The sequence below is a fragment of the Fistularia commersonii genome, chromosome 19 (genome assembly GCF_037954325.1).
Source record: "Fistularia commersonii isolate RoL2024-O1a breed Wild chromosome 19, RoL_Fcom_v1.0, whole genome shotgun sequence".
NCBI lineage: Eukaryota > Metazoa > Chordata > Actinopteri > Syngnathiformes > Fistulariidae > Fistularia > Fistularia commersonii.
The window spans coordinates 13867496-13886314 of NC_141302.1; the positions used below are offsets into that span (position 1 = coordinate 13867496).

Below are 18819 nucleotides of genomic sequence, written 5' to 3' on the forward strand. Positions count from 1 at the left end.
AGTACAAGTACGAGGAAAATGCTTCTTTCCAAGGTGAATTAAAAAATGCTGAACCCTTTGCTGTTGAAACCTCGACCGGTGGATACCACTCAAAGACATCACATGCAGACATTTCTGACTCAACTACTTACTTCTGCTTGGGCAGTATTGCAAATACGTTGAAATTGTAAAACAGCACATGGTCAGTGTGATGGATTTCCATCTGAATGTCCCATCTATCCGTCCTCAACTGCTTTCTGCAAATGACATGGGCAGAAGGTGGGTGTTGATTTGCTGTATCAAACCCTGAAGGGACCTGGTGAAAGAAAAAGTAAACAGTGACCACACCACATGTGACAGATGAATTCTGTGCTCTGTGTGATTCATGCTCTGCTGATCAGATGTTGGCAGTTTTTTTCTGTATCATACAAGTCCCAGTTAAATTTTTAGATCAAACATATTTGTAAAAATAATAAAAATAGAGAACAATAAAAAAAATAGTAGGACTTAATTTGCATAAACTGAAACACAGTGGCTGTTTCTCTTTTTAGCTCATTTTCAACTCATGATCATTTGAAAACATTTATGGAAAACAGTCCTCTAAAAAGCATAAACATTGATGAAAATTCTCTGTTTTATACACATCTGGGATTTTGGTGAATCTTTTGTTACAAAGTGCTCCAATATCTGCCTAAAACAGGCACCTGAGGAGCCAGGAAACCAGGCAAGGGGATGTTATCTTCATCCATGAACAACCAGAAGAGCTGCCAAACCCCCAGAAGCACACTGGCTGCTGACCTAAAGGAGAAGATCACTGAATCCTGGTGGATGCAACTAAGAGGCTTGAGAGGTGAACATGTCACTGATGACTATATCAACAAAAATAAATCAGTCGACTGATGGAGTGGGAACAGCCGTGCAACTGATGTTCGGCGAAAAGAGGAACAGCAGTGGCCGGAAGAAGTTGAACTCTGGAGAATGAGATCATGGAAAAAAGGAGCGAGAGATGCTTGATAACTGGACTCCAGAAAAGTATTAAGATCAAGGAGGAAGTTCAAGCCAGATACAGCAAATGAAGCTCTGGAGACTGGCAAGCAGATGCTCAAAGACCCGGCTGTTCTGAAATCAGCACAACAGATAAACTGTTCTCGAACAATGCAGTTGAGGTCTTCTGTCAGTGTCGGTGTAATAACATAGTACAGGTTGATAAGAAATATTCGACTCTACAAACGTGTTGACGATATCGTGTTTCTGGAATGTACCACACAGAGACGATTGGGGGAGGAGTGAACATGTGATCGTGATAATTTCACAGACTCTCATCTGATTGGTTAATCAAATTTTGTCTTGCTTTATAAAACTACTGATTCAATATAGTTCCTCTGCAGTGAAGGTGGAGGTTTCAACCAGCATGAATCCTGTAACTGTTGTTTTTCATTTGACAATTTTGCTGCTGGTCAGAACAGGTGAGCATTATATTTTTATTTTGTTTTCATCTTACTTTGTTTTTCTTTCATATTTGGCCACGTGTTTTGACATGGTTGAGTTTATCATATCTGTATACTGAGGTTCATTTTGTTTTCTTCTGTTTCCTTCTCAGCTCACATGGCAGATTCGTCATCGTCTCTCCAACAATTATCTGTTAATGTGGGTGAAGACATTGTTTTGGAGTGTTTTGATGAAAACTCTGATTATGTCAAAAACTATCACTGGTATAAACAAACTCTGGGCCAGAAACCAAACCTCATGATTAATTTCACAAAAAATGGAACTTTAGAAGTCAAATTTAAAAATGCACGCTTTGGAATTGACAGTAAAGCTGGCAGAAATACCTTGAAGATCTCAGAGGCAAAAATTTCAGACTCTGCAACTTACTTCTGCGTGAAGCGCGAAACAACTAAAATAGAATTTTTAAATAGCACTCTGGTCAGGGTGTTGGACATCCGTCTCAACGTCAACCTTTCTGTTCTCCATTCATCATCTGAGACCCTCCAGCAGGGAGACTCTGTGAATCTGACGTGTTCAATCCAAACTTCAACTTGTGATACAGGACACAGTGTTTACTGGTTCAAACATTCAGAAGAATTGCAACCAGAAATAATTTACACTCAGAAAGTCAAAGAGAACCAGTGTGAGAGCAAAGCTGGGACCCAAAGACAAACCTGTTTGTATCACTCGTCAATAGAAAATCTGACTGTCTCTCACACTGGAACCTACCGTTGTGCTGTTGCATCATGTGGTTGGATACTTTTTGGAAATAATATAACTCTGAACGTACAAGGTAAGTAGAATATAATGATTTATTAGTTATGTATTTTAGTCATGTATTATGAGTGAGTAGTAAACATGACAGTTCGGTGAACAGAGAAGATAAAACTAAAATCTAATTCGTTTCAAAATGATTGACTCTAAAGGCAGAGTGAACTTGGTTCCTGTTCTGAGTGGAGGTTTGATCTTCACCACAATCCTGGATGTTTTCCTGATTGTTACCGTGTACAGACTGTACAAGACAAACATCAGCCGACACACAGGTGGGACAAACAGTCGATCTTTGACTTCTTTGTTCACTGTTCCCAAGTTGTCTTATGAACAGAATTTACTGATGTCCTCATTTCTGCAGTCAATGTCATGACTAATTAGCTGCAAACATCAGTGTCAGAGTAAGCTCAGTGGCAATTATTTTATGAGGTAATGCCAATATCATCATTTGGAACGTCTTATCATGCATTAAATTAGTGGCATGTATATTGAGGTGTTCAATGTTCACTTACTGTCTCTTCATCATGCCACTTGTATGTAGATGAGATATGTTGGGTAGCCAGAGAATATGTTTTCTCCAGAGTCAGTGAATTAGTAGCAAGAAAAATTGGGAAGTGTAATGATTTGAGCGAGTTAGAGAAGGGCGGATTTTGATTGACAGAAAATTGGTTCAGACTATTTCCGAAACTGCAGCCCTTGAAGGGTGTTCTTGGTCTGCAATGGTCACTACCTATCAAAGTTGTCCAGTTGGATCCTTGTGTCTCTTTAGTAGATACCACTGCATGCAGGAATTACTTCTTTCAGGGTACACTTTGTGTTTTTTTTTTTTTTCAATGATCAATTCAGTGTCATATTGAATCGTGCAGCATGGTAACAGTTTGAGAAAACTTGATTTTTTGAATTCTTTTCTTGATCAGGCTCAACAGTCAAATCTCCTTCCACTCCGATTCCGGATATAGAGGTATGTTGTATTCATATCTAATGTTTATTTCACATAATTTGAAGCAGGACATAAGCAACATCAATGATCTACTTTAAAGAACAAAGGTTATAAAAGACGCTAATGAATAAGAAGCTGTTCTTGTACTGGCTTCCATAATGTTCCTGATGTATTACTGCTATTTCAACTACAATGTGGCAACTGAGAAGTGGGAAATATCTGACACATACTATCCAAAGAACTGATTAAAATCAGTTAGTTAACTTTCAGATTTGTTGGGGGGACTACGTTTTAGTATCAGTAATGAAATATTTAATGATTGAAATTCTGTGTTTCATGTGAAATTTACAGGATCGCCAAGAAACAGAGAACCTCCACTATGCTGCTCTAAGAGTTGTGAAGGCAAGAGGACCAAGAAGACAGAGGGAGGAAACCTCAGATCAGTGTGTGTATTCCAGTGTAAAGCAGTAAAAGGACATGGTTCCAGTTATTTCATCATGGGGTTGCAGATGTTCTTGAATATTCTGGAACATTGGAGCATGTCAGTCATCCAATGTTCAAATAATCAGACAATAAACCACCACTGCTGTGCCGCCAACATCTGTTGGTCTTCTCTGGTTGTTTTAAGAAAAGGGGTTTCATGAGTTGATTGTGCATCAAGTATTTCTTCATCTTCTACATTTCCTCGTCATCACAAACCCCATGAAGAGAAGCAACCGTTGCACTCACAACAGTGAGGTTGAAGCGTCAGTGATGTTCATGCATCAAGGTTTTTCATGGTTTGTGTTTTTATTCGCTTTTTAAACAGCGGTCACACATTGAAAAGAAGTGAAAGGAAAGAAAACAGAAAGAGTCAGAAACATTTTGAAATTCTCACTTTGGTCAAACTTCTTCTCTGAGTTCAGCTTAACTGGTTTCACAGTCCCCACTCCATCGCCGCCCACGCTCACAAACCGGAAAAATATGTTGCTTGTCTGTCAAGCTTATCTATTCATCTTGTTTCACCTTAATTCTCTTTGAAATACTATATCTAATACTATCACATCTGTTTGAATGAGCACAGAATTTTGGTTAAATGATGCATTGAAAATCTAAATCGACAAAGTGAAACGAGGTGACTGAGTGATCCATGTTAATGAGACTGCTGACAGGAAGCTGTCACAGCAGCTATAAGGAAGTAGGAGGGCCTGTAGCTGCAGGTTTTCTTTATTTCATTTCCTTATTTAACTATTCAAATGTTTTTGCAATTTTCTGTAGTGACCCCTGAGGGGAGCAGCCGAAAGAAAAGGAAGAAGATGGCTGTTCTTAGTTGGTGGAGTTATCTGTCTGGTTAATTCTGATAACAAATGAGGCATGCTTGCTGACTAGTTATGCGACCCCTAAGTCCAACTTCTTTGAGGGACAAGTGGTGTTCAGCCACACAAGATTGAGCAATAACAGGTCTTTGGTGCCCTTATATGTCCCGGGCTGCATGTGCACCACCCTGAGTAGATCACTGTGTGGCTCACCCTTTGCCGAGAGTCCTGGGTAACCTGCTGAACCCCACTTGCGATAGGAATGGGGTTTGCAATTATTTCGCATCAACAAGGAATGCTGGGTGAGTTGGGATGGTGTAGAGAGGAGAAAGATAACTTGGAGAAAGCCGAGGAAAATGGTGCCACATATTAATTCCTGGTCACTCCAAAAAAAATTGCAGGTTCCAACCTGTGTCCACACCTGATTCTTTGGTCCAAATCCTGCCAATGTGTCTTGATCGTGGAGCTGACAGTACCTTGGAAGAAAGGCAATGATGAGGCATTTGAGAAACTTGGTTGCCCAAGTAGACTACTTGCGGTTGGAGGGCATATGTGCATCCAGTGGAAGTGGGCTGCAGAGGCTTTGTAGCTAGTTCCACCCTTCAAGCCTACTAAAGGAGGTTCAAATCCCAGGAGAGGGTCAGCCGAAGACAATTAAAGAGTTTGAAACTACTGCTAAAAGAAGTGGTCAATGGCTTTGGCTGAAGCGGAGAGACACAGTATGGGCTTTCAAATGACCTTATTGTCCTCCAGGATGACGCATACTCAGGTCTGATCAGCCAGCAGTGGGCCAGATTTGGCTGAGAGCGGTTTGTGAACTAAGGGCCGAAACATCCTATGAGGCAGCGGAACACAAATAGTTCGATGTTGCATTAGAGGTGCCAGCTGTTCATCCCCCAATCTAACCCCACCCAAGAAAATATCTCAATCCCCATCCAAAAGGAAGGTCAAACAACTGACCTTTAAAATGACTTCTACTCCATTTTTCTTCCTTTCAATACCATGACAACTTAAAACCTGCTCCGAAGTTTCTTCAACCTCCCCAACTGGTCTTCCTGGACAAACTGTATATCCACATTTTCTCTTGGCATTTCAACCAACTCTTGCCTTTCCTTTCTTCTCTCTGCTTCTGAAAATGACTTCCTCCTCTCCTTCCACCCTTTAGCAGCCCTATTTCCACTGGTACTCTGAGGGCAGGGAATTCGTACAAGTGGCAATTGTTGGCAATCTGGGCCTTGACAGATTTGGTATGAAAGTTGCAGATGCTAGTTCACATTGACTATTGGCACAATTTTCACTCTGGTATTGTCAAAATCCAACCACACCCAAAGATCTCAAAACCCATCCATTGGACATCTCCGAGGGATTCGAACATCTAGTACCAGCAAGCATTCGTTCATGATTCAGATACTTTTCCCGAAGATAAAACAATAAACTTGAAGCCTGAAAATGACACCATAATGTATATTTTCAGTATCAACATATGAAAGGGGATTTTCTTTCTGCTGCCATCCCTCAGAGTGCTGCACACCCTCCTCATCACACTTGTGTGGGCTTGAACTTCTCTGTTACCCCCACAGCACACTGCAACAGTCTCACAGCTAACATACATGTTCTGCACCAGTCGTACTTCTTTTCCACACCAGATTTCCTCACACAATACCAGAGTTCCTCTCTTTGCATCCTGTCTTATGGTATTTCTAGGTCAATGCAACTCTCTCTGGCCTTCCCTGTACTTCTGTATTGGCATTCTCAAAGCAAAAAATGAATCTGTAGTACTCTTTCTAGGCATGAAGTCATACTGCTGATCACAAATGCTGACTTCCTCTCTCAGTCTAGTTTCCACTACCCCTTCCTGTAACTTCATTGTGTGGCATGTCAACTTTATTTCTCTAACGTTGCCGCAATTATGCACATCCCCCTTATTCTTAAAAATGGGCACCATCACACTTTATCTCCAATCCTCAGGCATCTTCTCACTCCCTAAGATCCTGTTGAATAATCAAGTCAGAAACTCTACTGGTGCCTCACCTCGACACTCGCATACCTCCACAGGTATATCATCAGGACCAACTGCCTTTCCACTCTTCATCCTCTTCAATGCCTTCCTCACTTCACTTTACTAATCTCTGACTACCCTGTAGTCTGCAATAGTCACCATTTCTACCCTTGCCTCGCTTTCATTTTCCACATTCATCAGCTCTTTAAAGTTCTCTTTCCATCTTCCCATCACTCTTCTAGCATCTGTCAATACATTTGCCTCTCTATCCTTAATTCTCCGGACCTGTTGTGTATCCTTTCCATCTTTATCTTTCTGTTTTGCCAACCTGTAAAGATAATTCTCTCCTTCCTTGCTGTCCAACCGAGCATACGAGTCATCCCACGTAACATAAAACCAAATGCAATTGGTATTTAATGCATCTATTCATTATGAAAGTTCGTAAAAGGAAAGTGCGGAGTTACAATCAAATGGAAAAGAGGGCAGGTTGGTTGCAACTCAGATCAATAGAAGGAATAAAATACAGAGTGCTCATAAGGAGAATGTTCCACAACTTCTGTGTCTGTGGGTAGAAGAAAGAAAAGAAACAAGATCCGCATCAAGTGAAAGTGGGAGAAAACATAAACACATCAGTCAGCAACCCCAACACCCTCTCAGTATTTGAGCTAACAAGTCACATCTTATTGGTTTTAACAATACACAGTATCTGGCCCTGTACAGTTGCGACTCACCACCCACACAGTAGGACACAACATATCCCCATGGCGTGCTGCACGACAACCGCCACCTTGAATGGTTGTGTCTGGCATGATAGGAGTAGCACATTTATTTTTCCAAAGTGAATATCAGACCTTCAATTTCTATCCCTTGTCCATTCCCCATCCTCCGATCCAGACTCTTGCTTCTCCTCGCTCTACCAGCAGACACAACTTCCTACTCGCCCATCTACAACCTGAAGTAGCCAGATTTCAATCAGTATTCTTTAGGTTACGTAACAGATGGAAGCTGTTGTTAACTATGGCTCAAACTTTATTTCGGTAGGTTAGTCATTGACTTGATTTGCTTAGTTTGTTTTTCATTTTTATCCATTGCATGTGCTTCTTGACACAACTCTGCATATATCAGGATTCAAGACTGACACAATAAGTACACTTATCAGTGTCCCCCTCGTGCTGCATTGTGCATTTCGGAAGAATGTTGTAGCAGAATGAAGCAAGGGAAAATATGAGGCCTGATATACTGCCTTTGCTTTTGCAGACTCCAAAAAGATTTGCCTTCTGCTGTGAAGTATTCATGTGTTATGTTGTCACTGTACTGCCTGCATTTGGAAAAACAAATATCTGAAGGTATCACTTCTCTGTTGCGATTGATTTTTGTTGGCTTATACAAGACATTTATTTCATGTTTTTTTTTTTCAATCATGCTCAAGTGCTTCAAGATGTAATTGTTAATAGTCTCATGTTCATACAGTCTGTCACACTGCAAACTAGCTGATCGTTTATTATGTCCACTGTCTATTGAATAGTGTTAACTAACAGAGGAGGGAGGTGGCCATCGACACCACAGAGCTCCTCCAACTTTCTTTTATTTTGTTGTAACAGTGTCATCTCACCTTGTGGTGGGTTTCAATGTCACGAACAATAAAGTGGAAAAAACACACAGGAAAAGACCAGATGGGTGTGAGATGAAGAGAAGAAAATGCAATAGCTTCAGAACCACAATGACATCCTGTTGAGTTGAGGGGCAGCAGAAGAGGGGGACGGAGGATAAACATCGCTGAAATGAAGAAGCAACGTTTGACTTGAGCCTGTATTTTTGTCTTGTTCTTCTGTTTGTTGTCCATTTCACTTGTGCAAACATGAGTAAAATCCTCGACACATTTCCTGCCGTGATATTTTCAACTGCAGCTTTATCTTTGCAACTTTAGATTCAGGGATCCAGATTCATATATTCAGTATTTATAGTCAATCAGCAAGTGTATTTTGATCTATGGTCTATCAATAGTCTTTCCTGTCAGAAGTCCAATGAACATTGATCACTGCTTCACCTCGTTCACTTTGTCAGTTTAGATGTTCAATGCATCATTCAACACCAACTAATTGCTCTTTCAAATAAAGAGACATGATACTGTAAACCTGTGGCATTTAAAAGAAAGTTAAGGTAAAACAAGTTGAAAAGAAACAAGCCATGTATATTTCATCTTTTTGAGAGGGGGCGGCAATCAAGAAGTTTGACCAGGGTGAGGACTTCAGTGTTTCTGCCTTTCTTTTTCTTCTGGAGTGAATTAAAAAACACACCATGAAAAAACTTCCTGTGTGAACATCTATGACGCTGAACCGCAGCAGTTACTTCTCTTCATGGGGTTTGTGATGCATAATGAACTTATGAAACCATCAACAGTCAAGTCCTTTACTAAAAACAGCCTGAGAAGACCAGCAGATGTTATCGGCACAGGAGTGGTGGTTTATTGTGGGTTCTGAAAGACATGCTCTCATGACTCTGAACATTGAAGAACATCTGCATCTCCATGATAAAATGATTGAAACCATGTCCGTCTCATGTCTTACACTGGAATACACACACTGATTGGAAGTTTCCTCCCTCTGTCTTCTTGGTCCTCTTGCCTTCACAACTGCTAGAGCAGCATAGTGGAGGTCCTCTGTTTCTTGGCGATCCTGTGAAAATCAAATGAAACACAGGATTGCCATATATTTATATAGTTCATGACTGATATTAAAATGTAGTTCTGCCATAAAAAAACTGAAATGGGATTTTATGTATGTCATTACTTCTTTGGATAGTATGAGTCAGATATGAAATATATGGAAACCAGTGCAAGAACAGCTTCATTTTTATTACCATCTTTTCTAATCTTTGTTCCTTTGAAGGTAAATCATTCACGGTGCTTATATCCTGCTTCAAAATATGTGGCATAAACATTACATAGTAAAACAACATACCTCTGTAGCCGGGGTGGAGGGGGACAGAGATTTGCCTTGTGAGTCTCCTCATTGAAAAGGAAAAAGGCAGACTTTTCAAAATGTTAACGTTCATAGATTTGAAATGATTGTGAATTATTCATTGTAAAGAGTTCATAAAAGTTACAACGAAAGAGATCATTTCAACCTGAAGTGGTATCCGGAAGAACCAAAATATGTTGTGATATCTGGGATCAAGATTTTTGCAGCAGATCCTGTAAAAGTAATTTACAGGTCTTTATAGATTGTTCTTGTTTGTCCAGCACATCCAGCAGATGCTTGATATGACTGATATCTGAGAGTTTGGAGGCTGACTCATCAAGAATCTGCCCAAAGTATCACACTAACTTCACCGACTCGTCTTCTGCTAGTGCGCCCTTGATCCATTCTGTTCTCCAGGTAAGCGAGGAACACGAACCAAGAATTTCGTATCATGTAAAAGAAAACATGATTCATCAGAGCAGGATACCTTTGTCCATCATTCGTTTGTCCAGATGTTGTTCTCAAATGCCCATATTTGGATTTTTGTGGGTGGACAGGAGTCAGCGTGAACATCCTGACTGGTCTCTGTCTATGCGACCATATTTGCAATGATACAAGAGTATTCTGACACCTTTCTATCAGAACCAGAATTAATGTAACTTCCCCAACAATTTGAGCTCATCATGTTGCCACAATTCCACACCACATTCACAGCTGATAGTATTGCATCAAACATTCCCCCCAAACCTTTTCCCACCTGTTTTAACCTACTTGAACCCGTTTCTTTACCTCTTTTAAACACTCTCTATTGCTCAACCTTTTTTATCTCCATTCTTTTTCTAGTCTTGTGCTTCCAGTTGAGTCTGTCTCATTCACCCACATATCATCTTGTTGTGGAGAAAGTTTATGCCTTTCCTTTGCAGAGCATACATCCATCTCTGGAGATTTTCCTCCTCCTACTCCCTGCTCTCACTCAGACCAAAATGTTATCTTCAAACACCATGGTCTGTTGAGGTTCCGGTCTAATCTCACCTGGCAGCGTCTCCATCACCAATGAGAACTGAAGGGGCTCAGATCTGATCCCTGATGGAGTCCCTCTTACACCATGAACTTCTCTTTCACACCTACAGCACAACTCACCGCTCTCATACATGTCCTGCAAAGCCAACCACAGGGTCATTCCACAAAACTTCTGTAAAATCACTTTGATACAATATGATAGCTCTACTTTCCGCATATGTCGGCGACATTGTGTTTCTGGAATGTACCGCACAGATATAATTGGTGGAGCAGTGATCATGTGATCAATGACACTCACAGACTCCTCTCTGATTGGTCGATCACGTTCTGTCTCGCTTAATAAAACTACAGATTAGATGCAGATTCTCTCCAGTGAAGGTGGAGGTTTCAACCAACATGACTCCTGTCTCTGTTGTTTTTCATGTGTCAAGTTTGCTGCTAGTGAGAACAGGTGAGCATCATATTTTTATTTTGTTTTCTTTCAACTTTCAATTATCACCATACATTCTGCATGGCTGAGGTTAATATATGTGTAAAATTAACTTTGCATTTCTTTCTTTTCCATTTCCTCCTCAGCTCATATCACAGCTTCATCGTCGTCTTTACAGTATTTGTCCGTCAATGTTGGCGAAGGCTTTATTTTGGAGTGTTTTAATGAAGGGTCTAAATATCTATCAAGTTTTTACTGGTATAAACAACCTTGGGGACAAACACCAAATCTAATAACTGAATTTGACAAAAAGACGAAGTGGTCATATTTTCACCATGAATATAAAAATAATAAACGGTTTAGACTTGACATTGAATCCGGCAGAAATCACTTAAATATCTCAGATGCACACATTTCCGACTCAGCTACTTACTTCTGCATGGGGAGCTCATCAGATGCCTTTGAATTTGTAAACAGCATCATGGTCATTGTGAGGGATTCCAGTCCGAACGTCAACCTTTCTGTCCTTGTCTCGCCATCTGGGACCCCCAATCCAAGAGTCTCTGTGCATCGGAAGTGTTCAGTCCAAACTGGGACTTGTGGTACAGGGCACAGTGTTTACTGGTTCAAAGACTCCGAGGAATCTCAACCGGGAATTATCTATACTCAAGAAGTCGGTGAGGATCAGTGTGAGAGCAAACCTGGGACCCAAACATACACCTGTTTCTACCACTTGTCGAAAGAGAATCTGACCTCTCACACTGAAACCTACCGTTGTGCTGTTGCATCATGTGGACAGATACTGTTTGGAAACAGGACAACTCAGGATCCACAAGGTACGTGTAAGAAGAAGACTATTTTTAGTCATTAGTGAAAGTTGCAGTCCAATCTATTCTTTTTAATGTTTCTAATCTTCATTTATAAATTATTATCATATTTTTCACTTTGGAATATGCAGGCAAAGACTGGACACCTGTGTTGATCGGAGCTTTGACGTTTAACACAATCGTGGTCGTTTTCTTTGCTTTTACTGCACACAGACTGTACAGGACACAGAGATATAAATCCACAGGTAGGGAAAACTAAGATTATGTTCAACCTGAGAGGTTCATATGGAAAGTTATTTAAATATTTATATATCTATTTTTATCAACCAAGCTCAGAAATGTTTCCAAAGTAGAAATCATTCAATCGAGTAATCCTCGCAGACAGTCTGTACAAAAGGAGGTGCTGCCAGTTTGAACTCCTTGGACATTGCTTCAAATCAGCCCTCAGTTTTTGAGTTCATTAGATTTAATCCATATAAATCCAAAGTTGTTTGGGTGATTTTTTAGTATGATATAAAGTTTACACCCCACGTTTAAGCCCAGACAATTAATCACTTGCAGGTGTATGTTCGGTTAAAACTACCCAACATATGCACGGATATTACTGATGAAGAATATCCTGATTAAATCCTGATGAATTAATGTCCATCATGAAAGATTAATGATCAAATTTTTGATAAAACCGCTTTACTCCAGCTTCAAAAAGTTATAGACAAAATTGGAATTTGCATGGTTTAAGGCTGACACATATGGGGTTTTCTGTTATTTTTGGTTGTATCTCGGAGGGGGTCAATGTCCAAACTCATAGTTTGTCCACTGGAGTGCCTCAAGCCTCAGTACTGAGTCCTCATTTGTTATGAATAAATACCTCCACATTTGGTACATTATTACTGCTTACAACAAGTGTAAGTGTTGTGTTCTGAAAATGCTTCTTTTACGGACCAGACTCACAAGAAAGACCATCGGTTGTTCCGGCTCCGGATGCAGAGGTAGGAACATGTTGGTTGTATTTATATCGCCAAAAAAGAAAAAAGTTATCTGTAGTGATACTACTGTTATACTTTGCAAAAATTGCACATATTTTGGGTGTAAAAAATTAACATTACAATGATAGTTATTTGTTAAAAATCTTGAACAAATAACATCTTGACACATTCCTTTCTTATGATGAATAATTATCCATGGCAACAAAAAAACATTTGACAGCCAACTGTATTATATTTTATTTACAGGGTCGCCAGGAAGCAGAGAACCTCCAATATGCCACTATAAGTGATTTCAGCAGCCACAGACCAAGAGTGAGAAATGACACCAGGGGTGAATGTGTGTACGCCAGTGTCAAGCTGTAGATCATTCTGGATATCTGTTGTTGTTCCTGGATCCTCGTTTGAGAGTAAACTTTGCATTGTATCTGTTTTATTGCAATAAAACAGCTGAACCTCCTTCAATCTCACCAAGTCCGTTTGTGTTATGTCATAAAGTTTGATTTCTTTGTGGAATTTACAATGAAAAACCACAGAACTCAGGACCCCTTGTGGAATCAGTGGGTCAGGAAGCTGGATACAGAGAGACACCTAAATTGACATATATGTATTGACATATATGTACACAAGTTCCAAGATTTACTGTCATGGCACTGATGGGAAAAGAACTGGAGTCAAAGTTATCTTGAAGGGGTCATTTACAGTTAGAAAGAAGCTGGTTGTTCACAGAATGCTGCATCAGAGTATATTAATGGAAAGTTGATTGGAAGGACAAGATACACCAGCATAGGGGACAGCCACAGCTTCGAGGATCGACAAGCAAAATCAATTCAAGAATTTGAGGGAACTTCACAAGGAGTGGACTGAGGCTGGAGTGAAAGCATCACAAGCCATTGCACACAAACCAATCCTACATGATGGTGAAAATCTCACTTTCCTCGCGTCAATCCACTTCTGATCCAGAGACAAAGTCAGAAGCATCTTCCCTGGACTGTTGAGAAAAGGACTTTATTGTTGCCCAGTGGTCGGAAGTCCTGGATGGTGGAGGTGGATGCATCCGACACAAGTCTTGGGAATTTCCTGTCACATAAGTCGGTGTCCGACAACAAGAGAACAAACCTGCGACCCAAACACAAACCTGTTTCTACCACTTGTCAAAACAGAATCTGACCGGATCTCACACTGGAACTTACCTTTGCGCCGTTGCATCATTTGGACAGATATTTTTGGGAAAAAGGACAACTTTGCTCTCACACGGCTCAGTGCTGAGTCCATATGTATTCTTCATATACAGCTCTTTGATTGGTAGCTTATATCTGTCGCAAGTTTTTGAAACTATTTTCTGTATCGGACAAAACTCACCAGAAAGGCCATCGATTGCTGTGGGTCCAGATGCACAGGTAGGAACATATTTGTATTTATACAAACAATTTATATATTCATATAAATCAAATATAGCTCATATGTCAATATTTGTGGCAAATTTAATTGAAAAAAGAACAGCTATCCATATCGAAGCCACTGTTACACAAAATTGCATATTTTTGGGGTGTATAATGATGCGCCATTGGACATTTGAGTCATGAACATAGTGTTAAAGTGTAGATTATTTTTTCAATAACTTTGAACATGTCAGCAACATTTACAAATTTGACACCCAGCTGTTTTTCTTTGTTTAAACAGGATCGCAAGGAAGCAGAGAACTTTATGCCACTTCAATGGATTTCAGCAGCCTTGGACCAAGAGAGAGAAATAACAGCAGGGATGAACGTCTGTACCCTGGTGTAAAGAAGTAGATCATTCTTGACTTTTATTGTCATACATGTGTCCTTGTTTGAGAATAAATTGTGTATCTGTTTTTCCTACAATAAAAAAAAATTGAGTTGGTTTGTGTTAATTGAGAAAGTCACACCAAACAACCACAAAACTCTCAACCTCTGGACTCTGTGTGTCTGGAAGCAGGTTTTAGAGAGACACTTTAAGTCGACATGTGTTATGAAGAAGATGTGTAGCCCTATGAGGGATGGCAGCAGAAAATAAATATCAATTCTGAATATATAAATGTACATATATATGGTGTCACTTTCAGGCTTCTGGTTTATTGTTTTTCCATTCAGAAAAAAATATGTTTGAATCACGAATGAATGCTTGCTGGGACTAGATGTTCGAGTCCCTTGATAAATCAGCTCAACGCTGGTGTTGGAGATGTTCTCTTGGATGGGGTTTGAGGTCTTTTTGAGTGGTTGGTTTTGACAATATTGGTGTGAAAATTGTGCCAAGACTAATTATGTGAGCTGGCATCTTCGACTCTCTTACCAAATCCACCAAGACCCGTGTTGCCAACAATTGCCACTGGTACAAATTCCCTGCCCTCAGAGTACCAGTGGAAATAGGGCTACTAAAGGGTGGAAGAAGGAGAGGAGGAAGTCATGTTCAGAAGCAGAGAGAAGAAAGGAAAGGCAAGAGTTAGAAAAGGTGGATAAACTGTTTGTCCAAGAAGACCAGTTTAAAGAAAGTTAGGAGCAGGTTTTGAGTTGTCGTGGTATTGAAAGGAAGATAAATAGAGTAAAAGTGATCTTGACAGGTCAGTTTGTTTGAACTTCCTCTTGGATGGGGATTGAGATGCTTTTTTGGGTGGGGTTAGATTGGGGGATGACCTGCCGGCACCTCCAATGCAACACCTTATTATTTGTGTTCCCCTGCCTTATAGGATGTTTCGGTCCTTCCATCACAATCCACCCTCAGCTGAGTCTGGCCCACCGCCGGCTGATCAGACCTGAGTATGCGTTGTCCCGGAGGCACCAAAGGTAACTGCAAAGCCCATACTGTCACCCTCTGCTTCCCCTGAAGCCATTGACTTGACTTCTTTTGGCTGTGGTCTCAAGCTCTGTCATTGTCTTTGATTGAACATGGCCATGGATTCAAAACTCCTTTAGTAGGCTTGAAGGGTGGAACTAGCTACAAAGCCTCTGCAGCCCACTTCCACTGGACACACATACACCTTCCAGTCCCGGTCCCCTGTTTGAGCAGCCAAGTTTCTCAAATGCTTCCTCAATGGCTTCCTTCCAAGGGACTGGCAGTTCCACAATGAGGACCAGATCTGGGCACAGGTTGGACGCTGCAATTTAGGGTTCTAAGGTGAGACTGTGACTCAAGTCAACTTGCATTTTTCAGTCCCGGGCTTCATAAACACATACAGGTTGCCAGGAGAAATCAGAAGGTAAGGCCTAGCATATTGGCTTCCATGTTCCACAGCAGTTATCTTCCTCATCGCTACACCATACATACTCACCCAGTAACCCTGTTTAGCTCGGGACACAGATCTAGCACACCTGTCCGCTTCCTCCTGGTGGGGCACTTCTTGTACCTCCAGAAGTAGAACAGAAAAGCTTGAAAAACAAGCCACGTATATTTCCGGTTTGTGAGCGTGGGCGGCGGTGGAGAAGGGACTGTGAAACCAGTCAGGCTGAACTCAGTGAAGAAGTCTGACCAAAGTGAGAATTCAAAGTATCTCTGACTCCCTTTTTTTTTTTCTTTCCTTTTTCCTCTTACCATTGCGTGATGACATGATGAAAAGTGAATAAAATAGACACCATTAAAGGCTTCCTGCATGAAAGTCACTGGCATCGAAACCTCACTGCGACCACTGCAGATCTTCATGGGGTTTGTGATGCACAATCAACTCATGAAACCATCAACAGTCAATTCCTTTACAAAAACTCCTCCAACATCTCCTTTACAAAAACAGCCCGAGAAGACCAGCAGGTATTGTCAGCACAGGAGTGGTGGTTTATTGTATGTTCTGACAGATATGCTATCATGTCTCTCAAAACATCTGCATCTTCATGAGAATAACTGGAACCATGTCCATTTACTGCTTTACACTGGAATACACACACTGATCTGAGGTTTCCTCCCTCTGTCTTCTTGGTCCTCTTGCCTTGGCAACTGTTAGAGCAGCATAGTGGAGGTTCTCGGCTTCTTGGTGATCCTGTTAATTTCACATGAAAAACAGAATTTCATACATTATATATTTCATGACTGATGTGAAAACATGGTCCCCCCCTAAAAGCTCAACGTTGATGTTATGCATTTCATCACTTCTTTGGAAAGTATTAGTCAGATATTTCCTGACTTCTCAATTGTCAAGTTGTAATTGAAATAGCGGTAATACAACATGAAAATTATGGAAGCCAAGACTAGAACAGCTTCATTTTCAAAACTATCTTTTAGTTAACTAAAAAAGTTAGTAAGTTAACTAAACTATCTTTTATAATCTCTGTTCATTAAAAGGTAAATCGTTGATGTTGCTTATATCCTGCTTCAAAATATTTGACATAAACATTAGATAGTAAATTAACATACCTCTGTATCTGGGGTGGGGGTGGATGGAGATTTGACTAGAGATTCTGATCATTGAAAAGGAAAAAAAAAAAAACAACAGGCTTTCTCAAACTGTTACCATGGACATTCAAGGATTCAAAATGACAATGAATTAATCAGTGAAGAAAATTCATAAAATGTACCCTGAAAGAAATAATTCCTGCATTCAGTGGTATCTACTAAAGAGACACGAGAATCCAACTGGACAACTTTGATAGGCAGTGACCATTGCAGACCAAGAACACCCTTCAAGGGCTGCAGTTTCGACCAAATTGTCTGTCAATCAAAATCCGCCCTTGTCTCACTCGCTCAAATCATTGCACTTCCCAATTTTTCTTGCTACTAATTCACTGACTCTGGAGACAACATATTCTCTGGCTACCCAACATATCTCATCTTTTACAAGTGGCATGATGAAGAGACAGTAAGTGAACATTGAACACCTCAATATACATGGAGCCTTATTGAATACATGATAAGATGTTCCAAATGATGATATTGGCATCACCTCATAAAATAATTGCCACTGAGCTTACTCTGACACTGATGTTTGCAGCTAAAAAGTCATGAACTGTGAACATAGAGGTCAGAGATCGACTGTTCGTCTCACCTGTGTGTCGGCTGATGTTTTTCTTGTACAGTTTGTACACGGTAAAAATCAGGAAAGCATCCAGGATTGTGGTGAAGATCAAAGCTCCTCTCAGAATAGGAACCAAGTAACTTGAGTTCATTCTGCCTTTAGATTTAATTATTTAAATATAAATTGATTTTAATTTTTTCATCTCGTTCATAATACATAACTATTAAATCATTTTATCCGACTTACCTTGTACGTTCAGAGTTATATTATTTCCAAAAAGTATCCAACCACATGATGCAACAGCACAACGGTAGGTTCCATTGTGAGAGACAGTCAGACTTTCTATGAACAAGTGATACAAACAGGTTTGTCTTTGGGTCCCAGCTTTGCTCTCACACTGGTTCTCTTTGACTTTCTGAGTGTAAATAATTTCTGGTTGCAATTCTTCTGAATGTTTGAACCAGTAAACACTGTGTCCTGTATCACAAGTTGAAGTTTGGATTGAACACGTCAGATTCACAGAGTCTCCTGGCTGGAGGGTCTCAGATAGTGAATGGAGAACAGAAAGGTTGACGTTGAGATGGATGTCCAACACCCTGACCAGGGTGCTGTTTAAAAATTCTATTTTATTTGTTTTGTGCTTCACGCAGAAGTAAGTTGCAGAATCTGAAATTTTTGCTGCTGAGATCTTGAAGGTATTTCTGCCAGCTTTACTGTCAATTCCAAAGCGTGTATTTTTAAATTTGCCTTCTAAAGGTCCATTTTTTGTGAAATTAATAATGAGCTTTGGTTTCTGTCCCAGAGTTTGTTTATACCAGTAATAGTTTTGGACATATTCAGAGTCTTCATTGAAACACTCCAAAACAATGTCTTCACCCACATTAACAGATAATTGTTGGAGAGACGATGACGAAGCAGCCATGTGAGCTGAGAAGGAAACTGAAGAAAACAAAATGAACCTCAGTATACAGATATGATAAACTCAGCCATGTCAAAACACGTGGTCATGTTTGAAAGAAAAACAAGGTCAAATGGAAACTAAATAAACGAATGACGCTCACCTGTTCTGACCAGCAGCAAAATTGTCACATGCAAAACAACAGTTACAGGATTCATGCTGGTTGAAACCTCCACCTTCACTGCTGAGAATCTACATCTAACCAG

The 18819-nt window shown here is 40.2% G+C and overlaps 4 protein-coding genes across 4 annotated transcripts in view; 3 read left to right on the forward strand and 1 right to left on the reverse strand.

Moving 5' to 3' along the window:
• LOC147223852 (uncharacterized) overlaps nt 1-18819 on the forward strand; it is a 92449-nt gene that overhangs the window by 53103 nt on the left and 20527 nt on the right. The window lies entirely within an intron of this gene.
• LOC147223859 (uncharacterized) lies at nt 1379-3741 on the forward strand. The gene is made up of 4 exons (XM_086166311.1): nt 1379-1445; nt 1580-2510; nt 3156-3199; nt 3530-3741. Exons 1-2 carry the CDS (start codon nt 1391-1393, stop codon nt 2266-2268), a joined length of 744 nt encoding a protein of 247 aa, XP_086022437.1. The 5' UTR covers nt 1379-1390; the 3' UTR covers nt 2269-2510; nt 3156-3199; nt 3530-3741.
• On the forward strand, nt 10849-15829 carry LOC147223860 (uncharacterized). Its single transcript, XM_086166084.1, has 5 exons — nt 10849-10903; nt 11029-11718; nt 11841-11954; nt 15403-15499; nt 15763-15829. The coding sequence occupies exons 1-5, from the start codon at nt 10849-10851 to the stop codon at nt 15827-15829; spliced, it is 1023 nt and encodes a 340-aa protein (XP_086022210.1).
• Nucleotides 16564-18577, reverse strand: LOC147223861 (uncharacterized). The gene is made up of 4 exons (XM_086166085.1): nt 17898-18577; nt 17686-17807; nt 17058-17065; nt 16564-16683 (listed from the first exon to the last, which is right to left on the reverse strand). The coding sequence occupies exons 1-4, from the start codon at nt 18575-18577 to the stop codon at nt 16564-16566; spliced, it is 930 nt and encodes a 309-aa protein (XP_086022211.1).

What these genes read in the sequence shown, in the direction of transcription:
- LOC147223859 (XM_086166311.1), top strand. Translation starts at nt 1,391, where the DNA reads ATGAATCCTGTAACTGTTGTTTTTCATTTGACAATTTTGCTGCTGGTC. An exon ending in TTTGCTGCTGGTCAGAACAG is followed by an intron (nt 1,446 to 1,579) that starts GTGAGCATTATA and finishes TTTCCTTCTCAG; the next exon opens with CTCACATGGCAGATTCGTCA.
- LOC147223860 (XM_086166084.1), top strand. Translation starts at nt 10,849, where the DNA reads ATGACTCCTGTCTCTGTTGTTTTTCATGTGTCAAGTTTGCTGCTAGTG. An exon ending in ACAGAGATATAAATCCACAG is followed by an intron (nt 11,955 to 15,402) that starts GTAGGGAAAACT and finishes CCTGCCTTATAG; the next exon opens with GATGTTTCGGTCCTTCCATC. An exon ending in TTGTCCCGGAGGCACCAAAG is followed by an intron (nt 15,500 to 15,762) that starts GTAACTGCAAAG and finishes CTTCCTTCCAAG; the next exon opens with GGACTGGCAGTTCCACAATG.
- LOC147223861 (XM_086166085.1), bottom strand. Translation starts at nt 18,577, where the DNA reads ATGGCTGCTTCGTCATCGTCTCTCCAACAATTATCTGTTAATGTGGGT. An exon ending in ACTCTGAACGTACAAGGTAA is followed by an intron (nt 17,808 to 17,897) that starts GTCGGATAAAAT and finishes ATCTAAAGGCAG; the next exon opens with AATGAACTCAAGTTACTTGG.